This window comes from Podarcis bocagei (genome assembly GCF_964188305.1).
Source record: "Podarcis bocagei genome assembly, chromosome: 14".
NCBI lineage: Eukaryota > Metazoa > Chordata > Lepidosauria > Squamata > Lacertidae > Podarcis > Podarcis bocagei.
Window position 1 is genome coordinate 41571980 of NC_138139.1, and position 17881 is coordinate 41589860.

General features: G+C 45.3%; 1 protein-coding gene across 1 annotated transcript in view; it reads left to right on the forward strand.

Moving 5' to 3' along the window:
* XYLT1 (xylosyltransferase 1) overlaps positions 1-17881 on the forward strand; it is a 165073-nt gene that overhangs the window by 87497 nt on the left and 59695 nt on the right. Inside the window, exon 3 of the mRNA XM_081169484.1 lies at positions 10013-10544. Within this exon, the coding sequence (XP_081025610.1) occupies positions 10013-10544 (532 nt within the window). The remainder of the gene's footprint in view (positions 1-10012; positions 10545-17881) is intronic.

Consider the following 17881-nt stretch of genomic DNA (forward strand, 5'->3'; position numbering starts at 1 on the left):
GGACCACTGTTCATGGCAGTAATGGGGGAACCCGTTGTCTTCCAGATCTTGCTAGACTACAACCCTCATTAACCCTGACCATTGGCTGTGCTGGTGGAGGATGATGGGAGTTGGGAGTCCATCCACATCAGGAGAGCCACAAGTTCCCCAGCCCTGCTGTTGGGTTAGAGGCAAAGCATCTCAAGATACCAGTTGATGGGAGGCAAGCATTCATATGGTTGGCCACTGTGGAAAACTGCGCTGGGCTCAAGCGACCATTGATGTGCTCAGACATGGGTGATGCCAAGAAGGGAGGGAATTTGCACCTGTCTTTGCCAACCTGACTGGGTCTCACAGAAGCTGCAGTCCAAAATACCTGGAGGGCACCAAGTTGGGGAAGGCTGGACTAGAGGAAGACTGAACTTTTAAGAGTTGCAAAGAGTGAGGCAGTTTAATGGATGCCCCTAGCACACTGAATCAATTTTTGACTTTGGAATGAAATGTACTGAAAGGAGCTCTATCGATCTGTGTTGAATTAGATGTAATGAACTGGCTGGGTTTAATGAACTAGATTTACTGAATTTATTGAAATTAACATTGGTTGTACACCAGGATGTTAAAAAGTGTTGGAAGTCTTGCAGTTGCTATTAGAAAACTGAATTAAAATTGAGCTCGGAATGAAATGAATTAAAAGAGCCATATGGATTTATATTGAATCAGAATTGGACAATAAATAAAATGTCGTGAGTTTACTGGAACTAGAAATTGAACTGATTAGCTGCAGTGAATCAGACTAAGGTTGTATTCCTGTGCACACTTTCCGTGGGAGAAAGTCCCTTTGAACACAGTCAGATTTACTTCTGAGTAAGCATGCATGGGGTTGCACTGAAATGCTACAATCCTATTCCCAGTTTCCTGGGAATTCCCAGTATCCATGCAACTCAAACTTACTTTCTAAGTAGACATGCATCAGATTGTACTGTTAATTAATGTATTGGAACTAGGGAAATGACCCTATAGGATAGGATTAATGGGCTGAATATATTCATTTGGGAAGTAATTGTACATATATAACAAGTAATACATTTAGAGGCTATAAGCTGCCTTTGCTTATTTTAGAGCACTGGGGGAAATAATGGCCTATTATAGTTGATGGATAAGCTGACAAGAGAAAAAGAGAGATGAGTATCTCATAAAAATAAAAGCTTTAAAACATAAATCTTAACTGTTTCTTAGAAATCATAAACTGCAAGAGGGAAATAAAAAATATGTATATAACACTCCAATGTGTTAGAAAATATTAGTTATTTATCAAGATTTACATACTGCTTGGTTGCAATAGAACCTCAAAAAGAAAGAAAACAATAAAATTATCAGGTAAAAACAATTACTACTTAAAATGTTCAGAAATGCACAGTGGTCTGAATTCCCAGCTGGCAGGAACAAGGGCACTGGACAGGGCTAGCAAGTGTCTCTCTGCCCCTCTCGCCTCGCATTCTCAGTCCACACCTGAGCAGGACTGGTGAGATGCGGAGCATTCTGCTGTCCACCAGGTTTTTTCAATGTTTGAGGGTCAGCTGACATGTCTGCAGGTGGGGAGAGTTGCTGTTGTGGTCAGATTCTGCTTGTGGGCTTCCCAGGGGCATCTGGTTAGCCGAGGGGATAAAAGAATGCTGGACTAGAAAGCCCTTTTGCCTGATCTGGGAGCAGGACCCAGTTTCTGTGAGTCATAAGCAGGTAGGGTGCTATTGTCTACAGGTCCTTCTTCTGGGCTTTCCATGGGGATCTGGTTGACCACCTTGAGAGCAGGATGCTGGGCTACGTCTGGACTACTGGCTTGATCCTTCAGTTCTTGGTCTTATGTTTCCCCCTTATAATTAATACAGTTTTTCTCTGCAGAAGAAACAACACAAGAGTCTGATTGCAATCCTCAGTTAATGTCTGAAGCCTCTGAATTTCCAGAAACCAACAATTGTTAAAGTGCAATTTAATTTAAAAAAAAAATTAAAAGAGGAAAGCATATGGAAAGAGCAAACTGCATTAACATCTGTTCTTTCTCCCATCTGCTGTCTTTGGCTTTGCTCTTGCCCAGATCTGTCCAACTGGCTAGATTTCCAAGGAGGCTCATTGCTTATGAGCTATTTCTTCCAATAAAGTTCATTATTTTTTCTTCATCATGACTGAAATGGAGAAAACGTCTCTCTCAAATGCGGAACAGCTTTTTGAGAGAGGTTTGTTGTTGTTGTTTTCCCCTTAATGAAAAGAGCTGGATGTTGAGAGAACAGGTGGAATATAAAATGGATCTGGCTGGGTTGTGGGTTGTTGTTTTTTAAAATGTCATGCTATCCAAAACAATTGTGAGATCACCTGGATCTGTTATCTTTTGTTTATCTCAGAGTCTGTCTCCCGTTTCAAGCCTTGCGCCACCTTTCTGAAATTCAAGGTATCTGCCACATAACAAAGAATAATATTTAAAACCAGTTGGCTATTACAGTTTCTTTCTTTTAAAAAGGGAGCCAGGAAGGTCATGCTAGGCAACAAGCCTATAAGTTTATATGTGTTTTTCGCTGATTGTTGTAAGTATCGTGGGGGAACCTCTCCTGGTAATCTGTTCCTTTATATCAGGGCCACAGCACAAAAGGCCCTGCTCCCGATCTGACCAGTTCAACACTGAAAGGGATGGTCTAGGAGAGATGTGGGCAGGGCAGTGGAGGAAACCAATGTATGCTTAAGCTGCAAGGGTTTGATGTACATTCGCTTTCCTTATGTCTTTTGCCAACCGGCTTAGCCCAAATGAAACTGTAGCCAAAAGTGTGTGTTAGGTTCCACTATAACAAGGTCAGGGAGGTCTGTGCCCTCCAAGTGTTGCTGGACTACATCTCCCCTCATCCCTGGCATCTATCATCCACTACCCAGGCAAGGCAGAGGCATTATCAGAGAGCCAGGACACATACCAGCCGGTCAAAAACACTTGGAAGAGGGTGCAAAATAAGCAAGAAGAACCCCACTGGATCAGGCCATTGGCTGTTCTAGTCCAGCATCCCGTTCTCACAGTGGCCAACCAGTGGCCGTAGGAAACCCTCGAGCAGGACCCGAGTGTAAGAAGAATAAAAAGAAAAGTTTGGATTTGATATCCCGCTTTATCACTACCCGAAGGAGTCTCAAAGCGGCTAACATTCTCCTTTCCCTTCCTCCCCCGCAACAAACACTCTGTGAGGTGAGTGGGGCTGAGAGACTTCAGAGAAGTGTGACTAGCCCAAGGTCACCCATAGAATCATAGAATCATAGAATCATAGAGTTGGAAGAGACCACAAGGGCCATCGAGTCCAACCCCCTGCCAAGCAGGAAACACCATCAGAGCACTCCTGACATATGGTTGTCAAGCCTCTGCTTAAAGACCTCCAAAGTAGGAGACTCCACCACACTCCTTGGCAGCAAATTCCACTGTCGAACAGCTCTTACTGTCAGGAAGTTCTTCCTAATGTTTAGGTGGAATCTTCTTTCTTGTAGTTTGGATCCATTGCTCCGTGTCCGCTTCTCTGGAGCAGCAGAAAACAACCTTTCTCCCTCCTCTATGTGACATCCTTTTATATATTTGAACATGGCTATCATATCACCCCTTAACCTCCTCTTCTCCAGGCTAAACATGCCCAGCTCCTTTAGCCGTTCCTCATAAGGCATCGTTTCCAGGCCTTTGACCATTTTGGTTGCCCTCCTCTGGACACGTTCCAGTTTGTCAGTGTCCTTCTTGAATTGTGGTGCCCAGAACTGGACACAGTACTCCAGGTGTGGTCTGACCAGAGCAGAATACAGTGGCACTATTACTTCCCTTGATCTAGATGCTATACTCCTATTGATGCAGCCCAGAATTGCATTGGCTTTTTTAGCTGCCGCGTCACACTGTTGGCTCATGTCAAGTTTGTGGTCAACCAAGACTCCTAGATCCTTTTCACATGTACTGCTCTCAAGCCAGGTGTCACCCATCTTGTATTTGTGCCTCTCATTTTTTTTGCCCAAGTGTAATACTTTACATTTCTCCCTGTTAAAATTCATCTTGTTTGTTTTTGCCCAGTTCTCTAATCTGTCAAGGTCGTTTTGAAGTGTGATCCTGTCCTCTGGGGTGTTAGCCACCCCTCCCAGTTTGGTGTCATCTGCAAATTTGATCAGGATGCCCTTGAGTCCATCATCCAAGTCGTTGATAAAGATGTTGAATAAGACCGGGCCCAAGACAGAACCCTGTGGCACCCCACTAGTCACTCTTCTCCAGGATGAAGAGGAACCATTGATGAGCACCCTTTGGGTTCGGTCAGTCAGCCAGTTACAAATCCACTGAGTGGTAGCATAGTCAAGACCGCATTTTACCAGCTTCTTTACAAGAATATCATGGGGCACCTTGTCAAATGCCTTGCTGAAATCAAGGTAGGCTACATCCACTGCGTTCCCTTCATCTACCAGGCTTGTAATTCTGTCAAAAAACGAGATCAGGTTAGTCTGACATGACTTATTTTTCAGAAATCCATGCTGACTATTGGTGATCACAGCATTCCTTTCTAGGTGCTCACAGACTGTTTGCTTAATGATCTGCTCCAGAATCTTCCCTGCTATTGATGTCAGACTGACTGGGCGGTAATTATTTGGGTCCTCTCTTTTCCCCTTTTTGAAAATAGGGACAACATTTGCCCTCCTCCAGTCTGCCGGGACTTCGCCTGTTCTCCAGGAATTCTCAAAGATGACTGCCAGTGGTTCTGAGATCACATCTGCCAGTTCTTTTAATACTCTTGGATGCAGTTCATCTGGCCCTGGAGACTTGAATACATCTAAACTAGCCAAATATTCTTGTACTATCTCCTTAGTTATTCTGGGCTGTGTTTCCTTTGCTGAATCATTTGCTCCAAATTCTTCAGGTCGGGCATTGTTTTTTTTATCGGAGAAGACTGAGGCAAAGAAGGCATTGAGGAGTTCAGCCCTTTCTGTGTCCCCTGTTTGCATTTCACCATCTTCTCCTCTGAGTGACCCCACTGTTTCTTTGTTCTTCCTTTTGCTACGAACATACCCATAAAAGCCTTTTTTGTTGCTTTTAACCTCTCTAGCAAGCCTGAGTTCATTCTGTGCTTTAGCTTTTCTGACTTTGTGTCTACACGTGCTGGCTATTTGTTTGAATTCCTCTTTGGTGGTTTCCCCCCTTTTCCATTTTTTGTACACATCCTTTTTTAATCTTTTTTAACCCAGCAGCTGCAGGTGGAGGAGAAGAGACGCGAACCCGGTTCCCCAGATTACGACTCCACCGCTCTTAACCATTACACCACACTGGTTCTCCTCCTTGTCATTTACAGCAACTGTTATTCACAAGCATTGCTTGCCTCTGCTTGTGGAAACAGAGCAGAGCCATCCTGGCCTATAGCCATTCTCCCCCCATGATTCGTCCAGTCCTCTTTTAAAGCCATCCACATTAGTGGCCATCACTGCCTCCTGTGGGAGAGAGTTCCATAATTCAACTCTGCACTACATGAAGAAGTACTGTCCTGAATCTTCCAGCATTCAGCTTCATTGGATGCCCACAAGTTCTAGTATTGAGAGCCAGTGTGGTGTAGTGGTTAAGAGCAGTGGGCTCATAATCTGGTGAACCGGGTTCGATTCCCCGCTCCTCCACATGCAGCTGCTGGGTGACCTTGGGCCAGTCACACTTCTCTGAAGTCTCTCAGCCCCACTCACCTCACAGAGTGTTTGTTGTGGGGGAGGAAGGAAAAGGAGAATGTTAGCCGCTTTGAGACTCCTTCGGGTAGTGATAAAGCGGGATATCAAATCCAAATCCTCTTCTAGTATTATGAGAGAGAGAGAGGGAGGGAGGGAGGGAGGGAGGGAGAGAGAGAGAGGGAGAGGAAGGGAGGGGAAAAACTTTACTCTGTCCACACTCTCCATGCCACACATAATTTAAAAAACTTCTGACACCTTGACTAGCCTTTCCTCTAAACTAAAAAGTCCCAAACACTGCAACCTTTCCCTATAAGGCAGACACTCCATCCCCTTCAGTGCCAGATTTACGTACAGTGGTACCTCTGGTTGCAAACGGGATCCATTCCGGAGCCCCGTTCACAACATGGGCAGAACACAACCCACGTCTGTGCCTGCGTGAGTTGTGATTTGCCGATTCTGCGCATGCGCATGACATCATTTTGCACGTCTGCGCAAGCGGCAAAAACCCGGAAGTAACCGTTTCCGGTACTTCCGGGTCACCGCAGGACGTATCCTGAAAGAACGTAGCATGAAGCAGAAGTAACAAGAGGTATGGCTGTATAAGCTAAACAAGCTATAGCTTAGAGCCCCACACTCGGGGGAGGGGGGGGAATAAAGGAAAAAAACCTGGATGTACATTTCCAAAATAGAAGATAAAAAACTAATAAAATAAAACCTACATACAGCAACATTGTTTTGTGTTGTGTAGGCTCCTATGATGTAAGCAATGGGCCCCGCTTGCTAGCCTGCTCCCTAAAATATCACTGGTTTGCTCATTTTTATATATAGGGTGCCTACGCTCTGCATGGACTGGTTGCAGGGCAACATGTGCAAATGGCTTTAGATACCTATTAGGTCCATAAATTACCATATAACATATATTCAACACACAAAAAACCAGCGACAATTTGTTGTTGACAAAAGACAGCTGGACATATAAAGGGCCCCATTACCTTCAGTAGCTTAGGGCCTCATCAAACCTAAATCCGGCCCTGATCCCCTTGATCATTCTGCTTGTGCTTATCTGAACCTCTTCCAACTCTACCATATTCTTTTTTGAGGTGAGGCAACCAGAACACAGTATACCGAAAGTGGCTGCACCACAGACCCAGTGACGTGTGTTGCCTGGAAGACAAGGAAGTGTCTGAGGAGTGGGGTGGCCGGGGGGGGGGGCTGGAGTCCTGAGCACTGTATTTAGGCCCCCAAGCATGAGGCTTCCCACCCCTCCTTCAAAGCCTAATGCACATTGACCCTAACAATAATGATAAGAAAAAGTCTCAGCCTGTTTATGTTGTCGAATTTTATCCCTCTTCTTCTTGAAGGAGCTTGGGGCAGTTATAGAAAGCAAAGGGGTTGGGGGGGGTTGGGGGCAATGTTGAGCTGAGAAATGGAACTGGGCCAAATGCCAGCTCTTGACCTTCATGGCTCAGCTTAGCCATGTTAACACATCAGCCACCTGCTTGCAGCGTTTCCGCCCCACAAATGGCATGGGAAACAGGCCTTCAGCATAAGGCAAACATCTGTTTGGAGGAGCAGAGGCTTTTAAACATCTCCAGGTTTTGTTTTTTGTTTTTAATTTTTTTTTTTAAGTTCACCTTGTTTCCCATTTTTTTCACTCGTGCTTTTTAAATCGAGCAGTTTCACTCAGCTCAGTCAAGTGTGTTAGGAACATCTGCTTTTGGAGTAACTGGGAACAGTTTAGAGAAAGCAACTGATAGCAAGCGATGAGCAGATGCTGATTCTTGAGAGCTGGGAGCCGAGAGGGAAATTAATGAGAGTCTTTCAAGGGGGCTTAACCATGGAGTGTTCTCAGTCCACTTTTTATTGGCCTGGGAAACAGCCAGGTTGGAGCTCAACAGGGCACAGCCACGGCACGTGTATACTAGTCTCCTAAGTTCTATTAGTTTTTATCTTCATTGTTAATGGTGATGGTTTTTAATTGGTTTGTGGGTTTCGGCCATGTTTGATCTATGGATTTGTTTGTACTGCTTGGAAAGTATGCGCACATCTCTAAATTTTCTAAATCAATAAATGAAATATGGGAGGCAGGGAATGAATGGTCCCAGTGGGAACAAAGGCACCAATAAGAGTGTTGTGTTTTTTTCAAAGGCTGATCACAAGAGTGGAAGGGAGGATTTTCATTGAGATCACAACTTGGGGAGCATCCTGGGGTTCCGATAAAAATCACCACCTTGCACCAACCATGATGTTGGTGAAACATCTGGTGCTCTGTTTTGGAGGATAAGGCTATCAATGTCCACGAGCCGCGATGGCTTTGTTTGACCTCCACTGTCAGAGGAAGTAAGCCTCTGAATGCCAGTTGTCAGAAACTAGAGTGCTCTCGCGCTCAGATTCTGCTTGCAGACTTACCAAGAGACATCTAGTTGGCCGCTGTGAGAACAGGATCATAGAGTTGGAAGGGACCCTGAGGATCATCTAGTCCAATCCTCTGCAACAAAAGAATATGCAACTGTTCCATATGGGGATTGAACCTGCAACCTTGGCATTTTCAGTGCCACACTCTAACCAACTGAGCTATCAGAGACTCAGGATGCTGGACTAGATGGGCCTGTGGCCTAATCCAGCAGGGCTCTTCCTACTTTCTTGGAAGCTGTTTTTATCCACTTGTCTAGAAATGTTCCCACTAAACCAAGGCTGGCCAACGTGGCTGCTCTCCAGATACAACTGGACTCCCAACTCCCATCTTCCCCCATGGTCAAGGACGATGGGTGTGGAAGTCCAGCAACAACTAGAGGATGCCTTATTGGCTACCCCTGAACTAAATCATTCAAGTTTTTCATACATGCAGGTATGTTTTTTTGAGCAACATATGTATAATTTCTGTATATGTTATCTGTACCCAACCCATGTCATAACTGAAAAGAAATCAGGCTGAGGACGTTGGCAAGGCATCGTAAAACACTACTGTGTTTCTGCCATTCCTTTCCAAAACATATGAACAACTGCGCATGCACAGCGACTAATATTAATATTAATTGTATCATTACCAAATAGATTCTGTGGTTCTCATCCGCGGGGGGCTGGGGGGGGGATCCCAGCCCCCACAAAACGCAAGAACATCCCAATAATCTCATTAAAATGAAAGAAGCCGCCATGTTCAATTAGCATAAGTAACCCCAATTTGTAGCAATTGCTTGAGGATAAAGAAAACAGGACAACAAATCATGCAAATGAATAATACTTAGTCTGTCACAGCAGTGGGAGCGACAGTTCAGTAGAGAAGTTCTGGGTATAATGTTAATAAGCTTTACATTTTTTACATTTGTCTTGCTCTGCTTGAATTATGTTTTCTTTTCAAAGCGATAATGACCCAAAACTACCGAGAGCAAAGAGTTTGAATGTAGGGCGGCAAACATGCAGAATGCTTCCTCCGAATTCGGCTGAGCTGAATGGCTCTGTGCCCCAGAGCAGAATTCGTTTTACTTATTATTTATATCAATTGTTCTAGGCCGCATTTTGACCCAAAGGGAGCCAAAGCAGCTCTCAATGTAAAATCCCCCCTCACCCACACAAAAAACCCATCCTAGTCATAAACCATTGCAACAAAAACAGATTTTAAAATAATGTCGCGAACAGCACAGTGGAACGGAACCATAAAATGGATGGAATCGAAGCCATCTCTCCAAATGGAAGACCAAACAGCAGTGGGAGCTAGTGCCCATTGGGCAGAAGGCAGGGAGACCAACAGTAGGGGGAGCCAGAGCTAATGGGAGGCAGAACCACCACCTGACTGGTTGTAAGGAAGGAAGGCAGAAGTTGGTAGGGACCAGCCTCCCAATGCCAGTAAGGCAAGAATGGGTAACCCATAACCTTGTCAGAGCTAAATAATTCTAATTAGGTTCTCATCCTCTTCCCTTCTGTGTTCTACACAGTTCTAACTTCCATGCAGCTTTATATTTCAACAGGAACTTTAAAGAGTTTATATAGCGCAAGAAAATCCATTTTTAAAAGAGATTTTAAAAAAACAGAATGGAAGAGACAGAAGAGAAATGATTCAGTTCCATATTCCAGGGGTGGCTAGCATGGTGCTCTCCAGATGTTCCTCAATACATTGCTACATTTCCCAGCCCCCTTCACAAACAATGATTCATGTTCCCATGGTTCTTTGGAAGGAGCTATTGTGCTTTAAATGTGCATTGAATGTGCTTTCAAGGTCTGGTGCAGATGTGAAGACGGGCCAACGGTCTGATTCAGTGTCAGGCACCTTGCAGATCCACACAGGCCAGTGACCATTCCAAATTATCAGAGCAATAATCGTTGTCCCCCTTTGCTTCTGCAGGACGGCTACTTTTCCCACCGGCCGAAGGAGAAAATGCGGACGGACAGCAACAACGAAAACTCCGTCCCCAAGGACTTGGAAAACATAGACAATAGCAACTTTGCTCCCAGGACACAGAAGCAGAAGCACCAGGTGGAGCTGGTGAAAAAGCCCCTAAGCAAGCAGAAGGAGCGTTTGCGGAGGAAGCTGGAGCAGGAGGAGAAGGTGAAAGAGAACTCGCTCCTGGGGAAAAGCTCCAATGAGGTGCTGCAGTACGGCCACCCGGCCCCAAAGACCAGCATCAATGGCAGCCAGTTGAAAGACATCCACAGGTCCCAGGCCAGGCAGCACCATCTGAAGAAGAATGGGAACAGCTCTCCTGAACTCGCCTACGAGCAGCCCCCCAAATGCGAAATCTCAGGCAAGGAGGCCATCTCCGCGCTCTCCCGAGCCAAATCCAAGCAGTGTCGGCAGGAGATTGCTGAGATGTACTGTCAGCACAAGCAGGGGAAGCTGATGCCAGAGCAAGTGACTCGTTTCTGCCCTCTGGAAGGTAAGTCGGCCCATGAGGAAAGGAGAGATGTGGCTGCCACTCCCGATTTTCAAGTAACATAATACAGGGAGCCCTAAAAATGTGCTCTCGAGTTTCAAGTGTGGGGAGGGAGTTTCGCGACTTAGGGACCGCCACAGAGAATGCCCTCTCCCCAGCCCCCACCACCTGAGCTTCAAGAGGGGCATCCTCCACGGATTTTAGCCCCCGAGAGGGTCTGTGGGGAAGGAGGTGGTATTTGGGGCTCCCACCATTTAGGGCTTTGAATGCTAATGATAGTGCATGCTAACACACTGCTCACTCTACTGCTTGGCTGCCTTCTTCATCAGCTCTACTTGCTTGTTTCAAGATGGACACTGTCGATCTTGCTTGCTAGTAATCTGGGGGCAGAACTGCTGGATTCAGTCACATTTCAACCAATCCTCTCTGCTCACGGAAATCAAACACATAGGCAGATGGTTAGACTAGAAAAACGTTGAGGAGAGCTCTGCTAGATCAGCCCACCAGGCCTAGCGTCCTTTTCCGGCATTGGCTAACAAGCAGTTTGTTCCTCAGCAACTGGTCTTCAGAAGCACAGGGCCTCTATGGGTAGCAAATAGCCACGGCCAGCCTTATCCTCAGGACAGACAAAAGAAGGTACTTCTTCACACAGTGCATAGTTAAACTGTGGGACTTCTTGTCCCGGAGGCTGCCATGTTGGATGGCTTTAAAACAGGTGGACAAATTGGTGAAGGTGAAGATTACTGGGGGCTGCTAGCCCTGATAGCTGTGTTCTGCCTCCACCTTCAGAGGCAGTAATGCTTCTGAGTACCAGTTGTTGAAAACACAGGAGGTGAGAATGCTGTTGCACTGGGGGTCCTGCTTCTGGGCTTCACACAGGCATCTGGTTGGCCACCTTGAAAACAAGATGCTGGACTAGAAGGGCCATTGGCCTGATGCAGCATCTTCTTGAACTGTTCTTACATTCTAATAAAGGTAAAGGGACCCCTGACCATTAGGTCCAGTTGCGGATGACTCTGGGGTTGCGCCTCATCTCGCTCTATAGGCCGAGGGAGCCGGCGTTTGTCCGCATGCAGCTTTCGGGTCATGTGGCCACCATGACTAAGCCACTTCTGGGGAACCAGAGCAGCGCACAGAAATACATTCTAATACCTCCATAAATATCTCTCGTTTGCCATTGGTTGGTGGCCATTACCTCATCCTGAGGAAGGAAACGCCATATGTCAAACTACACACTGTGTGAAATGGCATTTCCTCCTTCTGTTCCTTCTCCTCAGACATAGAGTTTTGGAGCAAGTTTTGATCAGTGCATATGCCCACCTGCATTCTGTTGTCCCCAAAGAGACTGTCAATCGAATCCCAAACAATGTCTATTTTTTAAATTAAAAAAAACAGCAGTTCCATAATTTTCGGCACGACATCTGTATTCTGAGCTATGAAACGTTTACACTACAGTATTAAATTCCTTGTTGAAGCAGCTGATTGATTAAAGAACAGCGTCTTCTGGAACTCAGAAGTTCACATATAAATTACTTTCTGGTGTAAAACCAATGACGCTCTCTCTCAAGTTTTGCATACCTGAAATTGCTGGTTGTTGTTTTTTAAGCCTATTTTCTTTTAATTACCCAGAAGGGAAAAATAGATTGCTCTGTATTTTTTCAATTAAATGGAATGAAATGCAAATGGGGAACATATTCTGTTACTCAGTATACACTTTCAACATAGCTGGAAGTTCAGGCTTCAAGCAACCATTAGTTCAGCATTTTGAACACCCGTCCTAAAGCAGTTATTGCTGGGATCTTGAAAATGCACAATTACGATTCTTAATAACCTCTAAAGGGATGTGACTGTCATTTAAAGGTCCCTGTGCAGCAGGCCTGCTTGTTGGTTAATAACATGCTTCTGCTGCCCAGAAAAGAAAAAAAATGGGTAGCCCTTTTTGAGCTTGCTTCACTTCCATTTTGAACAACATGGAAATAAGGGACAAGGTAAGGCAGGGCAGGGCTGCGTTTTGCTGCCCAATCCTTGGCATTTGCAAACACTCCCCTTGACACCCACTGGGACATCAATCTTGGTTTCAAATTCTGGAGACACTTGCAGTTGTTTATGCTGCACTCACAGATACCAGGAACATAGCTGTCAACTTACAGATTTGAAAATAAGGGACCAGCAGCCAAAATAAGGGATTTTACTATTGTAAAGAGTTACATACATTGGTAGGATTGACAGATGCTGTCAATCCGGCATGAGGCGGTTGCGGCGCTGTGGCGGCCGCTGAAGCTCCACCCTTCTGCGTCCCTCCCCATCCCTTCCTCTTCCTCCTCCCTCAGGCCGCCTCCGGGCTCGCGGGAGACCTGGGCGAGAGTCTCGCTCCCTCCCCCCTGTCTCTTGGGCGGGGAAGGGCCGATGGAACTCCTCGCGCCAGGACGGCGGTGCCAGCGCGCACTCTCGTGCGCGGCGGAGGACCCCGAGCTGCTGCTTCCCTCCCAAGCCGGGCGAGCATGAAACCCGGAAAATTTAAGGGACATCATCAGTAAGGGACAACAGTGGGACATGGCGCTGGGATAAAGGAGTTTCCCATCAAATAAGGGACGGTTGACAGCTATGACCAGGAAAGACATACGCAAAATCGGGTTCTCCAGCAAAGATAATAATAATAATAATACCAATAATACCAAACATTAAAAGCTTCCTGAAACTAGGATAACATTAAAAACTTCCCCAAACTATGATACCACTTTAAACAGTCATAGTATCCCACCCAAGACTTCTGGGAGCTGTAGTTTGTTAAGAGTGCTGAGTTGTTAGGAAACCCTCTGTTCTGCTCTCAGAACTACAATTCCCAGAGTTCCCTGTGGAGAGGGATTGATTGTTAAGCCACTCAGAGAATCGTAACTCTGTGAGGGGAATAGGGGCCTCCGAAGGACTCTCAGCACCCTTGGTGCTCCAGTAAACAACAGCCTTGTTGTGAAGAGCGAGGGAGACAGAATTGTCACTATCATTGGAATAATGTTGCTTTTTACCTGATTGCCGCGAATGAGTCTTGGGTTTGGATGAAAGGGAGTTAATGGGCCAGAATGACTGTCTGATGTCCCTTAGTGGTCAGTGAGCAATTTGTGCCAGCCACATCCTTTGTTTGGAAAAATTGCAGGTAATTGAGCCAAGATGAGTGATGGATGTCTCTTTAAGGGCACTAATTGTTAGAGGGTGATTTCCCAGTCCCGCATCTTCCCTGGAATGTGGAAAGCTATTTGGGGAAAGTGGAACACCTTCCCCATCACCCACTCCTAGCTAAAGGTTTGGGGTTGATGTGTGAAGTCTCTGTATGAGAGAAGCTGCACTTAAAATTTGGAAGACAGACATAGGGAGAGAGAAATGAGCTCAGTCCCTGGAAGGTTGAAAATATCTTGGGGCAGCTCTCTCTGGGGATGTGGTGTGGGGCAATGGGTCTGCTGATTTGATAAGAGTGCTTAAGCGATTAATCTCCGTCGTTGCTGGAGGTGCAAAATCTATTGCCCTCCTATTTTCTAGACTCCAACTCCCATCAACCCCATTCAGCATAGCCAATGTTAAGGGATGATAGGAGCTGCAGTCCCATAACATCTGGAGAGATGCAGTTCCCTACCCCTGGCCTATGCCCGGCTTGCATATTTGAAAGTAATCGCTCTACAATGAGCTCCTTGGTAGTGCTGGTAGACTCTCCCTGGTTGGAAGTTTCTAAACCAGCCTTTCTCAACCTGTGGGTCCCCAGATATTGTTGAACTACAACTCCCATCACCCCTAGCTAGCAAGGCCAGAGCTCAGGGATGATGGGAGTTGTAGTCCAACAACATCTGGGGACCCACAGGTTGAGAACCACTGTTCTAAACCAGAATTGGGGGGCCATCTGCGAGGGATTCTTTAGCTGTGATTCCTGCTCTTGGAGTCCTTTCCAACTCTACAATTCTGTGATTCTGTTTTTCTGTGATCTCTCCTCTCCAAGGAAGCCAAACCCTTGCAAAGCATTGCCCCTGGAACATTTTACTCCTTTGGGGTCCCCAACACATTTTGAAATCTGTTGTGAGGACCACAAAATACCCATTTCACAGAAGGAAAATCAGCAATGCTTAAAAGCGCCCCCCAAAAAAAACCCAGATAAAACATCTGCATAGACCTTAAAATGAATTAAACATATATATATATATATATAAAAGGAGGCAGTACCCTATAAAAAAGGCACCTACCCCACCCTAAAGCCATTAAAAAAATATAGAGGGACAGGGGGTCTTGAGAGGCACCAACCTGAATGTTTGCAGGTGTCATAGCACCCATGGGTGGGGGGGTGGGGGAATCGGGGTGTAGCTTACAACAAATGCAGACAGGAGCCTGGCCACTTCCTTTTTATTTCCCGGATGTGCTATGCTTGTGTCAGCATCGCTTCCCATTGGCACAGGAATCGACTCCTGCCAATTTCCATTTTGTCCCCATCTCTGGGGATAATTGATAGTCCAGAGAACCAGCCGGGGTGTAATATTTAATATTAATGCCTGCTCTCATGCTGGTTGTGAATTAGCTTTGCTAGACTCAATCATATGTCCTCAGCAGGCACATGTGTAATTAAAAAGGAGCGCACGTCGGGTTCACAGTTGCACTGAGATCTGCCTGCTGTAAAAGGGCCGTATGTTCCTTTGGGTTTGCATACTGGAGGAATGTAATTACGGTATTGCTAAATACTTCTAGGGTTCTGGTAGATTCTCCCCCACCAAAAATAAATAAATTATTTTTTAAAAGAACACTCTCCTTACCAGGAGCAATGCTATTTCCAAAATAGAAGGGTGGGTTGTTTTTTAGCACAGGATTTCTTGCTGTGCTTTCCTAATGAATAAAAGCAATGGATGCACAAAGGGAAGCTGGATTTTTGCTGAAGTTCAGTTTTTGCACACACCAAAAAAATGGATGGGGTAGGAGTAATGTTCACAAAAAACCGACTTTCCACTCTTTTCTTTCATCTCCCTCCATCCCACACTTGTTGTTGCTGTTGTTTAGTTGTTTAGTCGTGTCCAACTCTTTGTGACCCCATGGACCAGAGCACGCCAGGCACTCCACTGCCTCCCACAGTTTGGTCAGACTCATGTTAGTAGCTTCGAGAACACTGTCCAACCATCTCGTCCTCTGTCGTCCCCTTCTCCTTGTGCCCTCCATCTTTCCCAACATCAGGGTCTTTTCCAGGGAGTCTTCTCTTCTCATGAGGTGGCCAAAGTATTGGAGCCTCAGCTTCAGGATCTGTCCTTCCAGTGAGCACTCAGGGCTGACTTCCTTAAGAATGGAGAGGTTTGATCTTCTTGCAGTCCATGGGACTCTCAAGAGTCTCCTCCAGCACCATAATTCAAATAATTCATAATCCCACACTTAGAAACATAGAATTTTTGAGTGGAAAGGGACCTGAGAGTCATCTAGTCCAAATGTAGGAATCTCAACTAAAGAATCCCTGACATGTGGCCATCCAACCTCTGTTCAAATTTGAAAGGAGAGGAAAAGAGGTGAACCTGGGAGAAAGCTATATTTGGCAGGGAAGAATCAGAGAGAACTGGGTTGTTTGAAAGGAAGGGAAAGGTGAGGATGGGAGAGGGGGCCCTGCTTCACTTCAGATCAACAAGCACCAGCTTGAAAGGCAGGAAAGCCTGGTTTAAAAATATGTCTTGTTAATGAATGGTTAGGAGATACAGAGCAAATCACATTGAAGCATGGCATTTGAGATGTGGTTTCCTTTGGGCCTTAATTGGATTAGTGGGATCATATTAAAGATATAGCGACTATGCAATGTTTAGAGGATTATTCAGCCCCTTTCTCTTTTTCATTTTTTGTATCATCTAATCCTGTTGATTGGGAGCTGCTTTAGAGTTAACTGCAACCAGGCAAGCAAGACCCAAGTTTCGGTCTTCCATCTGTTCCCAAGTGCCTCTTGCCTTACCGCAATGGAATTTCACAGAAATGGAAACTAGCATGGTGGCTTTTCCAGAAGATGCCCACACTATAGCTAAGCCCCACTTTCGCTTAGTGCTGCACCAAATACTCCAGATTGCGCACGTCAACCCTGATGGTTTCCCAGTCATTTAAACTTTAGAAAACGCTTCTTAACTATCAGAGCATTTCCAGGAACGCGGTAAGCTCCTGGAGATATCAAGAATCCTCTGTCCCTGAAAGTCCTTTTTCTTTCTTTCTTTTTTTTAAAGGCTTTCAGGGATGTGTTTAGATATTAGAGTCACTTGCCAAGGTTAGGGCAGGAGTGGTCAAAGAAGGTGGTTAAAGTGGGGCCAAATTAGGCAGAACATATGAGAGTATGAGATGCCCCTATGGATGGGAAGATCTCAGTTTTGGTTTCTCTCTCAGTTCTTCATGTTTCCAGTCTTAAAGTTCACTTCCCCACATTTCCACATCAGTTTGCAACTTTTTCCCCCCTAAGTCCTCATGAAAATTGATCAGCGTTTTAGTGGGAATTTATCTTAAAATACAAAAAAAATAATAATATGGCATTCTGCCTGATGTACTCAATTTTTGCAAAGCAATTTTCCTCAATAGAATTAATTTGCAAATAGATGCATTTTTACAGACACTGTCCCCTGGCATATGTGTTTTCGTACCCTTTACTTGGTGGAAGAGGGGCATTACAAAATTCAGAGAGAAGTGTGAATTTGAAGAGATGGCTGTGTTTTGCTTCTTGTATTGTTTTAGGAAATGCAGATTAGGTAGAATTACCTTTAAATGCAATCTGAATTGTACTTCTCCCCCGCCCCTGGAGAACCGGCCAGTGTAGACAAAACGGATGGACAAATAGTCTGATATGGTATGAGGCAAGTTTCTGTCTTCTTTAAGGAGGAAAGGCTCCTCCAAAATTTCCTCCCCGTTAGTGAGAATGTCTTGGGGAGAGAATTTTTCTATGGAGTTGGGGCAAGCCTTTTGGTTCCTGCCCACCTACCTAGCAACAGACTATTGTTACACCCCCACCTTGGCAACAGGCATTTGTCCTGAGTCAGTACAGGGTTAACATACGTGGAATATATTTTTATCATAAACTTTTAGCTACAGGGATTTTGATGTAAGGTGGTGAAGACAGAAAGGCTCTGTTTTGTTATGTGTGTGCTATTGTAACTCAGCACACACACGCACCCCCTATGAGTAATCTCCCAAAGCCTGCCAAACAGAACCAGTGTTAATTGCTTATGCTAGAATCTATTTGCTGTTGGAAATGTCACACCATAAATTATGTTTCATTTCTCCATCTGACAAGCAATGTACCCGAAATAAATTGGTCCCGTTTCCACTCTTCTCCCTCCGCTCTGATGTCAAATTTATTTGCGGTA